Source organism: Phoca vitulina, unplaced genomic scaffold (assembly GCF_004348235.1).
Source record: "Phoca vitulina isolate PV1807 unplaced genomic scaffold, GSC_HSeal_1.0 scaffold9, whole genome shotgun sequence".
NCBI lineage: Eukaryota > Metazoa > Chordata > Mammalia > Carnivora > Phocidae > Phoca > Phoca vitulina.
This window is the reverse complement of record NW_022589712.1, coordinates 58,161,287-58,179,370: the sequence shown is the minus strand read 5'-3', so window position 1 is coordinate 58,179,370 and position 18,084 is coordinate 58,161,287. Positions and strand designations below refer to the sequence as shown.

At 42.6% G+C, this 18,084-nt stretch overlaps 1 protein-coding gene and 1 pseudogene across 7 annotated transcripts in view; one reads left to right on the top strand and one right to left on the bottom strand.

Annotated features, from left to right (window-relative positions):
- Positions 1–18,084, top strand: part of GRIK2 (glutamate ionotropic receptor kainate type subunit 2) — a 1,100,253-nt gene that overhangs the window by 429,746 nt on the left and 652,423 nt on the right. For 2 of the 7 annotated variants that reach the window (XM_032408162.1, XM_032408165.1), the window contains one exon: positions 15,145–15,549. In XM_032408162.1, coding sequence (XP_032264053.1) covers positions 15,435–15,549 — 115 coding nt within the window. In that variant the 5' untranslated portion in view covers positions 15,145–15,434. Of the gene's footprint in view, positions 1–8,041; positions 8,182–9,094; positions 9,116–9,147; positions 9,205–9,730; positions 9,889–10,602; positions 10,627–15,144; positions 15,550–18,084 lie in introns of those variants that run through there. The other 5 variants (XM_032408164.1, XM_032408169.1, XM_032408166.1 and 2 more) reach the window with 5 other exon arrangements.
- LOC116634732 lies at positions 3,676–4,248 on the bottom strand (annotated as a pseudogene).

Genomic DNA, 18,084 nt, shown 5'->3' with positions numbered 1-18,084 from the left:
GGAAATTACTACATTTCTTCTGTTTTACCCACCAAAATACAATTTCTGATTATCAGATATCTTTCATTTCCATATCACAGATTCTTTTCTTCTATTTTCCTAATTATATATGTATCTAGTTTTATAGAAATAACTCCAAAGTTATCAATTTGTCAGTCTAGAAGAGCAAATAAAATATCAAGGACAGTGTGTTTGACCACATTTGCAGTTTGTAAACAGGTCTTGGTTGGATAGCTCTGTTTGTGAAGTGAAATGTGGTCAACAGACCCTTAGTCCCTACAGTCCACAGAAAAGGCTAAATCGGCTTTTGATTTTTACATGATCAATTACGTAAAATGTGGATGCAGTTAAGTGATGCATTGCTACTGTTCATCTCTTTGCACTCAAATTTAACATATGTTTACAAAGGGACACTGATCTGTCAGCAGATTAAAACAGTTATATATTAAAAGTTTGTCAGGACAACAGATTGCAAAATAAAAGTTTATTGTCTGCTTCTCACACTTTCCTTTAGTATACAGAATATGGGCCTACATTTCCATTCTAGTCTCCTTTCCTTTCCTCTTCATTTTAAACTTATTGCCTCTTCCATTAATTTACAGAATTAAAAACCATAACTGAATTCTATTACCTCTGTTGTGTGCTCTCCAACAGTGCACATCCAAACAAGGCCATGACAGCCCAGCTCCAGCAGCCCATGTGATCCTTCCATGGGAAGGAATATGAAAGGTAGGCAGTCAGCAGTGTCCATATCCTTAATGAATGTCAGCCCTTGAAGCTGGGCTCACCTGCAATAAGAAACTTGAAAACTTTGCTAATTAGAATCACCACTTTAAAGTAAAGGAGGAAAATCTATTGGCACCCTGGTCAGTTTCTAAAATTCCTATATAGCAGTTTTCTATAGCACAGATGACTTCTCCGGGCAGGGCCCATTAAGGGAACAGCCTTAATTCTGCATCCAACAACTTCTTTTATGATGAAGTGAATCAATCGGAATGTTTCAGTGCTGAATAAAAAAAATAACTATAAAGCCCTATTTGACATTCTGAACCAGTTTACAAAGTTTGCTTGAATCCTGTGACATAGACAAGTGAACTCTATCCTATCATTGATTGAAACAACCCATGAACACAATGTTCTTTGAAATAATCCCCAGTTCCCATTTTGGAAGGCACCAAACAGTTGTATAGTGAGAAAGTGAGAGTATAGCTAGCAGGTATAGATTCTCCCAGAGAAGGAATAACCAGGAAGATAGTATCATTATGGATAAAGGATCATTACTAGAAGTTTTTGTCTTTAGTTCTGACTTACTGCAAGAAATGAGCTCTTGGTGAAGAATATCCTTTAGGTTCTGTTGAGAACACTCAAGGGATAAGATCAAGTTCTGGGGTTTTCCTTGGACTCTGATAAAGTCTGAGAGGAAGAGCCTTCTGCTTGCTTTTAAGCTGGCCTCCCCTCTGAGAGGCAGCTGTTTCTGATTTTTGGGCTCCAGTGCTCCCTTCGGCAGCACATATACTAAAATTGGAACAATTTTTGGGCTCCAGACAAAGCCTTTTCTCAGGGGTTTGCTGAGGGAGCAAATCTGCTCAATCCTAGTTGCTCCATATTCTCCAGCCCTGGGCATCCTCAGCCTAATCTGTAGGGCTTTATCCCTAACAGTTTATAAGCAACATATGACACCCTTTGGGAAAGGAGGCAGAGAGCTGGGACAGATACTACTGTATTCTACCTGCTTTCTCTGATGTACTTGCAAGAATAATAAACTACAAAGGTTTGAATCCTAGTTTTGCATTTGCGAGCTGTATGCCCATAGGCAAGTTACATGACCTCTCTCTGTATTAGTTTTTTATCATCCTTAAAATAGGAATTATGAATTTGATAAGACTGTTCAAAGAATGAAATGTGATATTTTATGTGAAAGTGTTCTTACGATAGAGTAGGACTTATGTAAATAATAATTTTCTTCCCCCGAAAGCTGACATTAAGCCTCCAAGAAAGAGTAGAGATCAGTCAGGGTAGGTGGAATATGATCCTGAGGATTTATCTTTGGCAATGCCCTCTTGATCTGGCAGATTGGTTCCTTTGCTTTGGGGGAACAAGTACTTCTGTCCCTGTATGCCTTCTTATCCCACCCAGAGTGGGAATCCTTCTCCATTTTTTTCATACTCCTAATGATCTTCACTGCCTTTATATGGCTTATTTCCTCCTTTGTTAGGGGTGGGATGGGGAGTCCAGTAAGAAATATTTTCTGGTAATGCCTCTCTAAAAGATGCCGCTTAGGTATATACTGCTGATACATTCCTGCCTTTATTATTTTTTAAAGATTTTATTTATTTATTTTTATTTATTTATTATTATTTATTTATTTATTTACTTACTTATTTATTTATTTGAGTTGGCAGGGGCGGGGGTGTGAGCAGAGGGAGAGGGACAAGCAGACTCCATGTTGAGCGCGGAGCCCGATGTGGGGCCTCCATCCCACGACCCTGAGATCATGACCTGAACTGAAATCAAGAGTCTGACACTCAACCGACTGAGCCACCCAGGTGCCCCATTTCTGCCTTTATATCAGTGCTTCCTACAAAGGGAGAAGCAAGAATGTCCTCGTCTTGCTAACAGAAATTACCATATGTCTTTAGAAATACCTTACAAAGTGTACTGTTTACATTTTTTTCTCACGTTTTGTCCTCATTTCTCTGAAACACAGTATATAATCAATAAATACTTGCTAAAAAATTACTTAGTTAGCTAGGAGTTGAGTAGGACTTGGAGGTATAGAAATTAGTGAGAGAAGGGACAGTAGTAATGAGGTGGATGAGGGGAGACAGCACAAAGTAACCTCAGGAATCTAAAATTTATACTGATAGAAAAGGTGAGTGAGAATCTTTGGAACATTTAAAGATTTGTAAGTCATCATTTCTATTTATATCAGCCCTTACAAGGAGCCCTTGGGCTTGGAGATCATCCCATATCACTTCTTATTTCCAAATTGCTATGTAGATCCCCAAATCAAAACCCTCCCCCTGCACCCTTGAATTTTTAGTCTGTTACCAGCTTCTTCTCTGAATTTTTCCTTCAGAGAATTGCAGACCTCTCATGTGATAGCTGTTTCTCTTCCTCACCTCTGCTGCCACTGGGCCTGGAGATGGAGTAGGTGTTCTTGCTGCTTCCAGATATCAGTGTTCACTCTTCCTTCCTAAAACCCTTGAACTTTAAAGTTTATGCCAACAAAATTTACCACTTGTTAACCTTTCTTTCTGTACCAGTGTTACTCGCAGTCCATTCCTTGAAGACATCTCATTGTCACTCTCACCAGAACTATTCCTGTGATCATTATTGATGATTTCAATATCCAAATCAACAATACTTCTAATACCCTGGCCTCTCTCCTCAGACTGTTACTCCTCTAACTATCTTGTCCTCTACCTACCTCCATCACCCACTCCCAGACTTCCCCCAGCACTATCCTACCAGAACTTCCTATAATGGTGGAAATATTCTATATCTGATGTGTCTGATGGCCCAGTATGGTAGCCATCAGACACATGTGGCTATTGACCATTAGAAAAGTGGCTGATTGACTGAGGAACTGCATTTTTTATGTATTTATTTTTTTATGTGACAGAACGTTTAATTACATCAGTTTCCCATCAACACACTCTCACTTAATAATGATCATGTTGGCCCTTTCCATTGGTTGGCAGGAGGCGCTTCCGCCAGAGGGTCCCATGGTTCCCACTGTATCATTTTTCTTGCCAGACTGAGTTCATTTTCAGCCTGAAGAATCACCTCTTCTAGTTGGCCACCCTGAAGTTAGTCTGCTAATTTCTTAGCATCTGGTTCTGCTTTAACCATAATAAGCTTTTCATTTGTAATCTGTTCTACATACTTTCTATATGCTGAATTTTTAGGAATTTGCTCAAGATCATCAAGAATCTTTGTGTACAGGGGCGCCTGGGTGTCTCAGTCGATAGAGCAGTCAAGTCTTGATTTCAGCTCAGGTCATGATCTCAGGGTCCTGGGATCAGCCCTGCATTGGGCTCCCTGCTCAGCAGGGGGTCTGCTTCAGGATTCTCTCTGTCCCTCTCCCTCTGCCCTTCCCCAGGTGCTCACACACACACTCTAAAATAAGTAAGTAAATCTTTTTTTTTAAAGAATCTTTGTATACAGTATTCTTAGCCTTTTGTGTGGACTCTCACATACAGCCAATCCCACAAGGCTGGTGGTCTTTTTCAACAAATTCACCATGATGCTAATTTTAATTAATCAGTGTTTAAATTTAAATAGCCACATGTGACTAGTTGCTATCTTTAACAATGAGGTCCTGGACTTTTATCATTATCCAAAGCTATATCCTCTCTATAATTTTAAATTCAAGTATACTAACAACTTTTAAACCATCACCTCCTACCTTTTCAACTCATTCACTCTCTTCACTAGTCCAGCTATATCAAAACTTCTACCGAAGAGTGACCCCACTATTCTATTAGCTTTCTTGATCCCGTCTTGCTTCTCTGTATCCTCACCAAGCAAGCAGGCACTTTTATGAGAGTTAGGATGGTAGGAACCAGAGAATAGTTAAGGAAGGTGTCTATGCAGCAAGGCAGCCTGGGATGGGGCTTTAGAGCTCACATAGCAAAAGTAGGCCCTCAACACCACACTTATAAACCACTTTACCTATTAGCAATTCCTCCTGTTACTTGAATTAATGGACCCTTCTATTCAAGGCTAACCCCTCCACTTGTCTACTCAATCCCATCCTCTCTTGACTAGTTAAGGACATCCATCCATCTCTTCTCCAATATCAGTTGATTTACTCCCATCAGAATACTAATATTCTGTATTATCTTCTGTTTAAAAATAAAATCCCTTGACTCCACCTTGTCCTTTAGATACTGCTCTGTTTCTCCTCTCTACTTTAGAGAAAATTTCCTTGGATGAAAAATGGTTTTATTCTCCTCTTCAATTCCTCTCCTCCTATTCTCTCCTGAACTTATTTTAGGCATGCTTTAATCTCTACCACTACTCCAGCATGCTCTCATCAAGCTCACTAGTGGCTTCCACATCATTAAATCAAGTGGCCAATTCTTAATACTCACTCCTTTCACCTATCAGCAGCATTTAGCAGAGCTGAGCAGTCACTCATTTGGGAGATTACTTCGTTCACCAGGCTTTTGGGAAAAATCTTGGTTTTCTCAGCTTTACTTAAAAATAATCTGTAATCTGGGGTGCCTGGGTGGCTCAGTCGTTCAGCGTCTGCCTTTGGCTCAGGTCATGATCCCAGGGTCCTGGGATCGAGCCCCGCATTGGGCTCCCTGCTTGGCGGGAAGCCTGTTTCTCCCTCTCCCACTCCCCCTGCTTGTGTTCCCTCTCTTGCTGTGTCGCTCTCTGTCAAATAAATAAATAAAATCTAAAAAAAAAAAAAATCTGTAATCTGACCACTTTTTTTTTTTTACCATCCTCATGCTACTGTCCTGGTGCTGTCCACAGTTGGCTCTTCTCTGGATTATTAGTAACCTCCTAAACGGTTGTCTTGCTTACATGCTGCCCTTTATTAAGTATAGGCAATCTTAATAGCACAGCCAGAGATATCCTTTTACATTTATGTCAGATCATACTTCTCCTCTGGTCAGTCCCCTCCCAAGGCTTCGGTATTGTTTTTAGTGGAAAATCGAAACTCCTCTAAGACCCAACCCTCTCTTGACTGGATTTTTTTTATCAGTCTCCTTTCTCATCTCTGGGAATTGGCTTCACTGATTTTCCTTAGGGGCTTTACACTTGTTCCAATCACAGGACCTTGACACTTGCTGTTTCCTCTTCTTCCAACTATGTACCTAGATCTCTCCCTTAACTTCCTTCAGAGTTCTACTCCAATGTCAACTACTCAGGGAGATCTTCCCTGACCACCTTATGTAAAACAACACCTTCCCGCATGCCCGTGTTCCCAGCATGCCCTATTCTGCTCACTTTGCCTTAGTTTTCTCTGTAACATTCCTTGCTATCTGACATCTTATATATTTGCTTGTCTATTTGTTTATTATTTATCTTCCTGCCACTAAACTGCCTTCAGTGAGGGCAGGGCTTTTGTTTAATTTGTTTACTGTCATTTGCTAGCACTAGAGCACTGCCTGACAGAGAGTATGTACTCAGTAAATATACTGAGAGGTTTCAGAAATGAATAATAGATCCATTCTTCAAGGTCAGATATTAATTATTCTGAGAGAAAAATCCATTAAGTCATTATGAGTTATTAATACCTCAGTGTAATTTATGTCCAATTACAGCTAAGAAAACTTGAGGGAGTGGGGACAGGTGGGAATCAGGACACCTAGCATCTGGGAATTGTCCTTAATGTACTCTGACTCTAAAGTTCTTGTTGTTGTTGCTTAGATTTCACCAGCTGTAAAATGATGTTGTTGGACTAGATTGGAGGTTTTTAGCCTAGGATCTAGGGACTGGATTCCCCCACAATGAGTTTCAGGGGATATGTGCATCTCCTATTGCTGTATGAAAAATTTCAAGGCCATGTAAACGTGTACATTTTTTTTTTTTTTTCCAGATGAGAGAAAGTTCTGTGACCCTGAAATAGAGTAGAAGTCCTTGAAGTCTCTTTTAGTCTTAACTTCATATGATTCTAAGTTTTGAAAGAGGATGGCAGGAGACAGCCTGATGCTGCTCTACACAGCTAGAAGGCAGTCTTCATTCTGCCACATCCTGAGCAAGTCACTCCTCTTCTTTGCTTTGTTTTGTGTGACTTGTAAGATGAAGGGTTGGGACTAAATGATCCAAAGTAATACCTTTTGATTGTAATTCAATATAAACAAAGCTGACGGAGAAGACAAACAAACAAACAAAACCTGTAGTCAGTTTGGGAATTCAGACTGGTCCTTGCTGGGCCCTCAGGAGGCAGAATTGTAGACCTGCTAAAGTTCTAAGAGTACTTTAAGAGGTAAGAAAGGGAAGATAGGTGGTTCCTGCATAGGACTCTAGCTGAGGGACTCAGTGACCTCCTCAGACACAGAAGATTAATTCTTATGGATGGATGACTGGGAATGGAGAAAAAAAACTTCACTGTTGCCCCTAAAGAGACCTGGGGTCTGATTCCTTAAAGTATAACCTCATAAACACTGAAATAAATTATGGAAAATGTCTCCTTATAGTGTTGAAGAATTTTATTTTGAAGGGTTAAATGGGTGTGTGTAGTCTAATGCTCCCTTGTTATTCTCCTTTTCTCATTAGAATTCAGGTAACATTTTGTTATTGAGGAAATGAATTTGTCATAACATGCATAATTTTGATTTGTTTCATTCTCTTAGCTCCTTCCCCCTGCCCTCCAAGCCCTTGCTAGTGCCTGTTATTTCTTTCTTTATCAATGTGTCCTGGTTGCTCTGGAAAAGAAATTTATGACTAGGTTCTAAGAATACACACAGCACTTAGAGGAAGTTGTTTGAAGCCTCTCCTTTCCCAGATAAAAGGAGGGAGGGGACAACAGTGTGGAATGTGGAAGGTTGATCCAGTAATCCCCTCATTCTTTCATTCAGCACCCACTGCATGCCAAACCCTATGCTGAACACTTAAAGTCAAATGAGACACACTCCCTGTTCTACTCTCTCACAGCCACAACAAAACAGAGCGGGATGCCCTCACCCAGGGATTTGCTCTGGAATCTACTCTGTGCACAGCATTTTGCTCCTCCCTCCCTGGAAGTGGGAAAGCCGGATTCTATGATGACAAGGAGAGTGTCTTTGGCCAGGAGACAAGTTGTCTCCATTCCTCCTGCGGGGGGAATGGGACTGAATAGGGTATTTTTTCCAGGCCTGGCCCAAACTGGGCTGTGCCTCGAGGGCCCATTAGGCTGCAGGTCACAGCAGCTGGAGCCCAGGCGCCCAGAGCCAGTCACGCGTCTGTGCTGCCCGCTCCACCAGGCACAATGGAGTCATTGACTATTTATTTACTTCGTACAACAAGGCTGCTGTTGACTTAATTACAGGAGCCTCCCTGCCACCCCCTGGATCTTTAAATGACTAACAGACTCTCCATTGCCGCTAACTAATCTCTCCTTAACCTCTCTGAGTCCTGAGCCTCCCCAACCTGGGCGGGCGCAGGAGGCATGTAGGAGGCACAGAGATTCCGCAGTGGTGTCCAAGAAGCTAGAGACTGGTGGTTTTGCTTGAGAGCCAGGTAGGGTTTGGGAGGACCTTTTCGGTTTGTTGCAGGACTAGGCTGAATCGGCGCTAGCCCCAGGGCGTGCAGGGTGGCAATGCTGAGCCAGGCTCCGGCGGGGGCTTAATTGTAAGGGGGTTGCAAAGAAAGAAGCAACCAAAGGGCAAACTCTTGTCTCCAGCCAAGACAATCAGTGCCTGGAGACGCAGAGCCTCTCTACTTCCTGGACTTCAAAATTACAGATTTGAGTGCCTCCGGGGATCAGAGCTGCTGGAGGACTCCGCAGGATCTCACCTGGCCCCTTCCTCTTACAGCCCGTTTGCAAATTGTCTCCAGGCTCAGGGGCGGCCTGCGCCCGCTTAGCCTCATTTAAACCTTTTCGCGAATCCCTGCTCGCCAACTTCCTCCCGGGGCAACTTGCTAAGTCTCTGCTCTAGTTAATATCGTAGGGCCGAGGATAAAATAGCAATGGTATTGAATAGATGTTGACTTATCCGACCCAGAGGAGCAGAAATCAGAGATTGTTTGCAGAAGCTAATCGTTTCTGCTGAGAAGCAGGGGAAGCCCTTAGTGCTCGCCGCCAGCGGCCCCTTCCTGAAGCCGAGCCACGGGAAGACTCCTGGTTTTCGGTGCTCCTCCCCACCTCGGGCCCAATAAAAAATCCTCCAGGGAATTTAGACGGCGGCCGCCTGGCCGGGACTGATCTCCAGGCTCCTTTCTCCGACCTTTGAGTTTGCGACCTCAGGTTCTGCGCCCACCAGATCTCAAACCCCAACTTCTTTCTGCAATTTGCTTGGGTTGATAGTTCAAGGACCTGGGCGGGGCGCGGGGTGGCGGGGGGTCGAAGCCGTTTGTCATTAGGCACCAGACAGTCACAGAGACTTCTCACCAACACCCCCTCCCCCTGACACTCGGGAGAAGTGTCTGCTTTCAGCAACGGAGGCGAGGCGAGGTGAGGTGCGCGGATTCCAGGCGTCTAAGTGGGTATGGGCAGCGCGGCGGGGAGAGCATTAGTAGTGTACACAGGAGGCGTAGGTGGAGGTAAGTCGCAGGTCAAAATCTTTACCGCAAACCTCAAAGGGAAATTAGAGTAGTTGGACTAAAAGGGCCACTTTGGAGACTACCAGCTGCTCCCCAGATCCTGGCAGCAGAGAAGTTTCGTTGCTATGGTTTCGAAGAGGTATAAAAGCCACCACCCAGAACCAAACGTGCTCGGGCTCCTTGTTTGTGTTGGGGGGGGGGGGGGCAGGCGAATTCCTTGGGGGTTTGCAGCACTCCCTGACCGAACATCTCAGTCCCCGTCCCTCCATCCCAGAGCAGGCGGGGGTGTGCGCAGGAGATGAAGTCCCGGCCAGGGGATTTTTAACGTCCAAGCCTGGAGGCACCCAGAATTACCGCACTTTCGCTCCTGCGGTCCAGGTCCAGGGGCGAGCGCTGCGCCCTGGTGGCCGCAGCCGCTGGGTGTGTGCAGGGGCCGCGGGGAAAGGAGCGCGGCGCCTTTAAAGCAAGAGGCGAGGAACCCCCGCCAGGAGGCGTGTCTGTCTCCGCCGCCGCCGCCGCCGCTGCTCCGCGGACTCCGTCTCCGCAGCCGCCGTCACTCGCGCTCGGCGCCCGCGGCTGCGCTCCTCTGTCCGGGAGCCGCAGACTTCCCGCCCGACCTCCTCAGGCTGCTCCTCCCCGAGGACCACCCCTCCCCCTCCCTGCCTACCTCACCCGCAGCGAGAGGTAAGGACTCCCCCCGGTGGGTTCTGCTCTGGGCTGCCTCCGGAGGTGTATGTTCCCACAGGAGGGACCAGGGGTGGGCGAGGGGCTTTTAACGGCTGGAGAGGAAGAAGGCGAACAGCAGCGCCGCGGAGCCCGGTGCGCTCAGGGCACCCGCGGGACCGATTCGCTGCGAGTGTCTTTGTCCCGCTCGCCTCAGCCAATTCCCGTCAAGGATACAACTGGCTCAGTTGGTTGCGGGCGCTCGCTTTCTCCATATAAAATAATTTAATAAGTGGACGTGTCAGGAAGTGGCCTCAGCTACTGGGACTCACGCGAGGCGAAGAGAGACAGATGGCAAGAATCTGTGTATCTGCCTGCGGGTCTGAAGAACTCCCCAGCCTTCCTTCCATCCGCCCATTTTTCCATTAACCCTGCTCTTTAGTTCTGTGCTGAACTACAGACATTCATTTTAACCAGTGCCAGTGTTGAGAGCGTCTAAAAAAACTCGGAGGGTGTCCCATTAGGGTAGGGGGAGTCACCCATCAGGGTGGATCATAAACGTTAAAAACTTTTAATGACTCTCACCCCCTGATATTTTTACCTCCAAGGAGTTCTTTACTAAATACCACGACTTAGGCTGAGGCTCCCTGGGTAATGATTTCCAGTTTAGAGAATAGGGGACGGACGTTAGAAAACTTACTACTACTATCCTCTTGGTAACACACAGATTACCTTCTAGCATTTCTTCATCTTCATACTGTAAGTATTCTGTCGTCAGAAATTACCTTACGGATTAATGATTATTTTTATTTCAAAAGAGGTGATTGATTCATTTGAATCTTAATTAGCTTGTAGTTTAGTTACTGGAAGATAGATAATAATATTTCAATTTTGATTTGCCTAACTTTTTATAGGAACCGTTCCTGTAACCATTGAGACAGGTTTCAGTGGCCTTAGAAACTAATTAAACAATCAAATAAACAAACAAACAAAATGAAACACACAGAAGGAAGGTGATTGAGAAATAAATGATGCCTGGAGTCTTACCTGTTTGTTTTCTTCTATTTTAAAACACATTGGGGATTGCACAGACTAAAATTTTTAAAAATAAAAAAAAAGATTCCAGGACATGTAAAGCGATTCCAATTCAATTTCTTAATTAAGGTACACTTATTTTTGGCATCTAAAAATTAATTGAAGCTCTAAATGTCTTTAATCATCAATGCAGCAGAATGTTGGTGGAACAGCTGGTATGTGTTCAGAATCACAAGGGATTGCATAGCATAGCATTCATAGTTAGAAAGAGCGAAGTGCAAGTATGCAACAGTGTGTTTTTAACTGATATCAGCTCTGACTTTATTCTCTGGCACCTCTAATGCCATGGATGAACAGCCTGTTTATTTTAGCTCAGCTTCCATACAACAGGCTACACACATGGAAGAATAGGTCAGGTGTTACTGTAAGATGAGGTTTCTCAAATGTCACATAACAGCAGGACTTTGGTGACAAGTCAAGTAGAATCCTTAGAAAGAATTCCATGTGAAAAAAATTTAAATACAGATATGGCATGGAAGAACCTTTGAAACACCTTTGAAATTCAGGTTGTCCTGGGATATGTATTTGCTGTTTCTTGCAAAAGGTATAAGCATTGTCTTTTTAAACGTTATGCTGTAAGGATTATTACACATTTGTACATGCCCCAGCAGGTGGCAGCTAACTAGAATAAGATTCATTTTCACTGGGAGAATAGAAAACTAAAATTGCTTCTCAAGTAATAGTGCCCAAAAATAAGAGGTCATTAGTGTCAGTAAATATAAAAACACAGTGAAAGATGAAGCTAATGGCACTTTGTTGTTGTTGGAACAAGCTTTGCATGAACATGATATACATTTTGTTCTTTGCTAATTTATCATAGGCATGATATCTCTTCATGTCAGCCTTCTGTGTGTGTGTGTTTGTGTGTGTGTGTAGGCTTACTTTAGATAAAGCTTCTCTTTATGTGTGCATATATGTGTGCATTTGCTGTTTGTCATCTCTGCTTTGACCTTGGAACCTACAGAGCTTTGGGTCCTAGAAATCAAGGTTGCCATATGGTTAAAATAGAGACAAAAAGCAAATGAAACTATGCAATAAGGTGTGTAAATCTCACTATTGGTAAATATATGATTGTCTGACACCAAATAGTATTTTTTTTCCCTTTGAGAAAGGAGCAAATTACAGAACTGACACAATTTTAAAAAGAGTTCAATCTGGTCAGTGAATACTATATAATGACTTTATCAGTCCTTCATATAGCCTTAGAACTATGATGGGTGGTATCAGTATTGGGGAGAAACTTGCAATAGCTTCAAAATTGCCCTACTCTGAGGTATCTTCTCTACAATCTATTCTATTCCATTCTATTATTGGGGAGGTAATCTTAGGATTTTTGTTGTTTTTTTTTTAGGTTTTTTTTTTTTTAGGGTTGTTGTTGTTTTTGTCCTGGGAGTGAGCAGAGTTTAATGAAAAAGAATGAGAATTAACCTGATTACCCTTGTAACAGATGAAAAGCTGAAGGTGGAGAATTCAAGCAATAACTAATTGTACATTTTAGAAATGTCTTTAGCCACTGAATATTGACAGCATGTTATTCAGTATTCTGAATTTTTGGTGGTCTTTCCGGCGTTTTTTTAAATACTGAGAAACAGTAGTTTAGTGCTCATGAGGGAACTCACAGTTAATGTAGATGGCTTTTGTAGTACTATGCCCTGGAAAGGGATGACTATTAGCACTCCTGGGTATGCTAAGCAATCCCAGTAAGACACACTGAAATATACACACAACACAGTTGACAAAATAGTCCTCTTGACAATGTGAACAATGCAATAATTCAAATTCCCAGACTCTGTGTAGTAGAAATATTCACATTGTCACTTCAAATGGCACATTACCCATTCAATGTACTACTTTCAATGTACTACTCCAGAATAAATCAATGCCTGGAGCGCTGTCCGCGGTCCTGAAGAAAGGTCTTCTCCTATCCTGCCGAAGTTCAATCAGGCAGGTGGAGTTGTTGTCTGTGATGCTGAAGTCTTTCGGATTAGTTGATGGATGTAAATGAACCTAATTTAGCATATGTGCAAAATTGGTTCTTTGGGGACCAATTAATAGTAAGAAAAATTTATGATAGACTTTTTACTGTTTAATATACTGGGTAAGAACTTCATGAATCTGGAAGCTTGATCTTTCACTTTTCCGACTAGATATCCAGTAAATAATCCCACAAAAGCCAGATAGTTTAAAATACTAGTTTTAAGTAGAGAAGTTACAATTGTAATGTCAAATGCCATTATGTTAACAGAATATGTGAACAAGGAGTTATGGTACATTTTGTTTTCCCAGGTTTTATTAAATGCTAACTATACTGCAAAACTGCAGTATTTTGATTAGTCACAATAGAACATGCTCTTTTCAGGTAGTGTATATCAATCATGTTGACAGATGAAAAAACTAAGAATATTTATTGTTGCTCTGGCTGTCATTATTATATCTGCTAGGATCAAAAAGAGAAAGAACAAATAGAATAGGATAAATGAGACAACAAATACAGAACATATTGGACTATACATGTCTTAGAAGAGATATTTTAAACATGGACTGAAGGAGTCGCTAGATACCCTTGGTTTTAGCACAAGGTGTTCCTTTTAAAGTGCTCAAATAGTCAAATTATTTGATTGAATTGCCTGCTACGCTGCAGAACTAGTCATTCATGATACTTATTTTTGACACTGCAGTTATGCCTCCACTTTTTTAAAAAGTCAATGCCCACTTAATGCTTTTGCAAAATGTAGCTTTATTCTCAAATCAGCATTTTATAATACCTTAAGAAAAAAATAGAATGAAAAAAATCACTATGATGGAATGAAAACATTACATCGTTTTCTTGCTATCTGGAATAAATAGTACTCATATCCCTCCTTATTAAAAAATTAGATATTCTTCAAATAAGGTAGAATCTTATAATTTTTTCATAAGGTTTAACCTATGCCCTGTGAGTTGGCTATGAAAAACAGATTAATTTTAAGAAACAAGTCCAGCAGTTTGCGTTTCGTGCTACTTGATCACTTAAAATACTAATATGTAGTAATATACTTACTACTAACCATTTCAGTTTCAATTATGAATGTAAAATATTAAGACTGGGTATTTTAATCTCTATGCCTGGATGACAGCATATTACTTATTTCAACAGCAAAATGTATTTTCATGTTAAAAGAATATATACTTATGTACTTTTCTTTTCATTGAATAAATTGCACGTGGTGAAAGCCAAGACAGTCAGTCACTGCTTGAAGACTCTAAATATTCTGACCAGAACACTAGGCAATAATAAGGCATTTTTTGGACAAAACTGTGACACTCAGTGTCGCCCAAGCTATGATCCCATATTCTGCCTCTGAAAAAAAAACATACTCAAAAAACCAAAATGAGAAGAAATTTGGGCATAAATTATTGAAGCTTTTGGAGTTTGTTATACCAACTTAAACATCATTGTCTTTTTATATAGGCACAATTATTTTAGATGAGCTAAAAAAAAAAATGGGTGGGAAAATATGATTCCTTCATTTTAACTCAACAATTTTCCTCTTAAAAAGACCACTTGAAGAAATCTATTTTTTTTATTCCTGGGTAGTAATCAAGGAATGTCCACTCAAGTTTTTAAAGACTATCTTGACTTCTGCAACTGCACTCTAATCTATATTCACTCCTGGACAAAATTTTAAGAATATAAACAAGACTTTCTTTCAGCCTAAACACAGGTTATATTTGCAGTAAATTCCTCTGCCTTAGACCACTTCCTTTTATACAACTTATAGGCAAAGTGACTTTGGTTTAGCTTGTCATTTATTAAAATTCATCGGTGGATTGTAAGAAGTCCGCTTGCATACACCAGTCACTCTCTTAGCAAAGACTCTTATGGAAAATAAAAGCACTTTTCTCCACGTAAATAAATCCGACTTCTTTCTTGAAACTCAAGGCGGGCGATGAGATAGGTTGCATAAGAGATATTGGGGAAGCTCTCTGGCGGAGAGCCTTAACAGGCAAGCAGCTATCTCAATTTTTCTCACTTAATCTTGGCTTCACGTCAGAAGCTGTGCGGCAGTGCACTAGAATAGGGCCTGGCAAAACCTTTGCGAGCAAAGCGCCTTTTGTGCTGGGACAGTGGCTCATTACCGACGCCTCGGAGGTTCCCAAGGCTGGATTTCCTATTGATTTCCTCCTCCTTTGCTTCCCCAGGCTCGCGCGGCCGGACATTGTGGGTGTGCGTGCTGGATTTCTCCCGGATGCTCCCCGACTAACATGGATGTCCCACCATCCCTTGCAGTGGAAGGTTGCTCCTTGGCGCAGTGAGTGAGGAACATGCAGCGATTGCTAATGGGTTTGGGAAGCGGAGACTCCTTCCTCTCTGTGACCATGCCGTGATCGTGTCTGCGGCCACCACTCGACGCATCCTCATTCCTATCCGAACCGGGAGCCTAACGCTAGATCGGGGAAGTGGGTGCCGCGCGTGTGGACACAGAAACACCATGAAGATTATTTCCCCGATTCTAAGTAATCCAGTCTTCCGGCGCACCATTAAACTCCTGCTCTGCTTACTGTGGATTGGATATTCCCAAGGAACCACACATGTATTAAGATTTGGTAAGATTCCCCATCTCTTTCTCTTGCGGGGTATCCGGCTCCGAGGCAGCCGGATGTAAACAGGCGGGCTCACTCTGACAGGCGGGTGGGCTCAATGCGTTCCGACCTGTTCACTGCTCCGGAGCCTCCCGGGGTTTTAAAGAACCCCCGCGTGTCATTTTCATTTCCCTTTCTCTTTCTTTTATTAAAAAAAAAAAAAAAATTAGCCTGGGAGGGTGAAGTGAGTGCCAGTGTGTGATGGTGGTCGCTGCATTACCTCCACACAGTAGCCACAGACGGTGATGATGCTGGGGGCAGCGCCGGCGGTTGCGCCCGCCTCTCTCGGCGGGAGCCTTCCGGGCTTGGCGGGCTGGAAGCGCGCGTCAGGGCTCCACGCCTCTCAGCTTGCGGGGCTGAAGAGTCAGTATCTGGGAACTCTTTGGCAAGTTGGCGTCTGTCCGCTTCGGTCTGGGACTCGGACAGGTCCGCAAGTGAAAGGCGCTAACCCTTTTGATTTCTTTTGTCATCAGAGAGCCTTTTAGGTTCATTTCACCGCTTTTCCAGCCCCTGGTGCCTTTACGGGGACACGGGGCTTTGAAAAATATTGTTGTAAGGTAGAGGCTCTACTTAGCAGGAGGAGACAGCTGCTTAGCTGAAGAGAAATAGCGGCCTAAGAAAGGTTTTTTTGTTTTGTTTTGTTTTGTTCTTAACTTGTGAGTCCTCCTCTCCCAGCTTTCTTACCTGTCCTGATCTAATGAATGATTAACAGTGGTGAATGGGGCGGAGAGGAGTTGTGTATGGGAGTCTAAGTATGCATCTTTATTTCACTGTGGCATGATAAAAGAGTCGAGTGACAGTTATATATTAGAGGAATCTATTACTTTCCTAAGCAATCGGGGTTCCTTTAGAGCTCAAAGGGAAATCTAAACATGGGATTCCGTGAAAACACTGGTCAGAAGGTCTGCTTGGAGGAAATGAAGCGTAGGCAACACTCAGCTGCTGTGGATGGCCAATGGAGTTTTAGTAGAAGAACTAGTCAGGGAAAGTTCCCTTAAGTAGGTAAGAGGGAGAGAGGAGAAAGCCAACCAGGTAAACGCTCCCACTGTGGGCGCCTCCTTTGACAGTTCAAGTGGATTTAGACCAAAGAGTGCGAGAAACCATATAATCCTGAGCATGCGTCTTTGAGATAAAAACAGATACGTTAAGTCAGTCAAATTTAAGTTGAAGTGATTGCCTGCATCTCCTATCATGTCAACAGCATCTCTTCTCTTTCCTTTTTTCCATGTGCTTTTTCTGTAATGATAAAATCTCTCATCTTTCTCAGGCTTTGTGAAACCAGGGTAGGAATGCTTTTCACATATTAAAAAAAAAAAGGGAATCCTACCTTCCCCTCCCCCCATTCAACACGTAAACACCTGGAGTCCAGAAGGCTGGTAATGACAAAGAGAGACAACAGGTTCTATCTAAATTCCTACTGTAGCTTTTTTTTTTTTTTTTTTTGCTTTCTTCATGCCTTTAGATGGTACTTAAGCACGTTGCTCTTAGCAACAAGCGTCCACAGGAACGCCTGTTTTTTTGGATGAGATTAAACAGGTCCCTGTATCATTAAAAATTTGTGTGCGTTCAGCTGTTCTCCTTCAAGCATGGTAAATGCTACAGTATGGTAGTTTTGCCCAATATTTTGAGTAGTACAATGTACTTATTTGGAATACTGAGGTATCTTCTGAAATGTGTTTGTGAATGAGTGTGCCTTAGTGTGTTTGCTTGCGGACTGGGTGGGGAAAAAAAAAGAAGACTTGGAGCCGAAAAACTGCCACCGATACTCTAAAGATTTAATTATTGCTGGTCTGGTCTTGCAGCACAATATTTGCTGAATCATTAGATTGTTACATTCGCTGATCATTTCATATCTTCATATTAAAAATCTTGGCGACTGTAGCAGAGTGTGTAGCAGCTTTCTAAAAGAGCTGACACACACACAAAAATATATTTTCCTAGACCAATGCTTACTAAGAATGTCCTTAAGAAATAGAGTAGGCAAAGACTTCCTTGCAGTGCCTTGATACCCTAAACCAACAGCTCAGTTTTTAGATAACCTGTTATTTTCTCCATTAACTTCAGACATCTTCCACGTGGAGATCTATTTTCTCTGGTTTCTGACCTGAGTTATGGGGAAGGATTGTGTACATTGTAATCATTGGACCATTTCCCCTGTTGGGGCTATTTGGATGCAGTGGTTTATTTATTTATTTTCCTTCTGGGGAAACATGTTTTGAGTGGACTGGATGGTTGGTTGAGAGTGTATAAGCCATTCTTGAGAAAGGTTAATTTCAAATTTGACTCCAAGGACCAACCAAAGCCTCATCCTTAGATCCGTTTCTTGTAAGGGTAGGGTTTGGATTTGCTGCTGAAGCAGCTACCCGTGGGCAGTGGCCTGCCAGGTGCTGGTGAGAAGCACTGCCTCTGCTGAAGAGGTGGCAACTAGTCCCTTCCCCACTTCCTCCACCGACTAGGCTTGACTAGGAGCTGCCAGCCACCCTGCGACTCCGCCTCGCC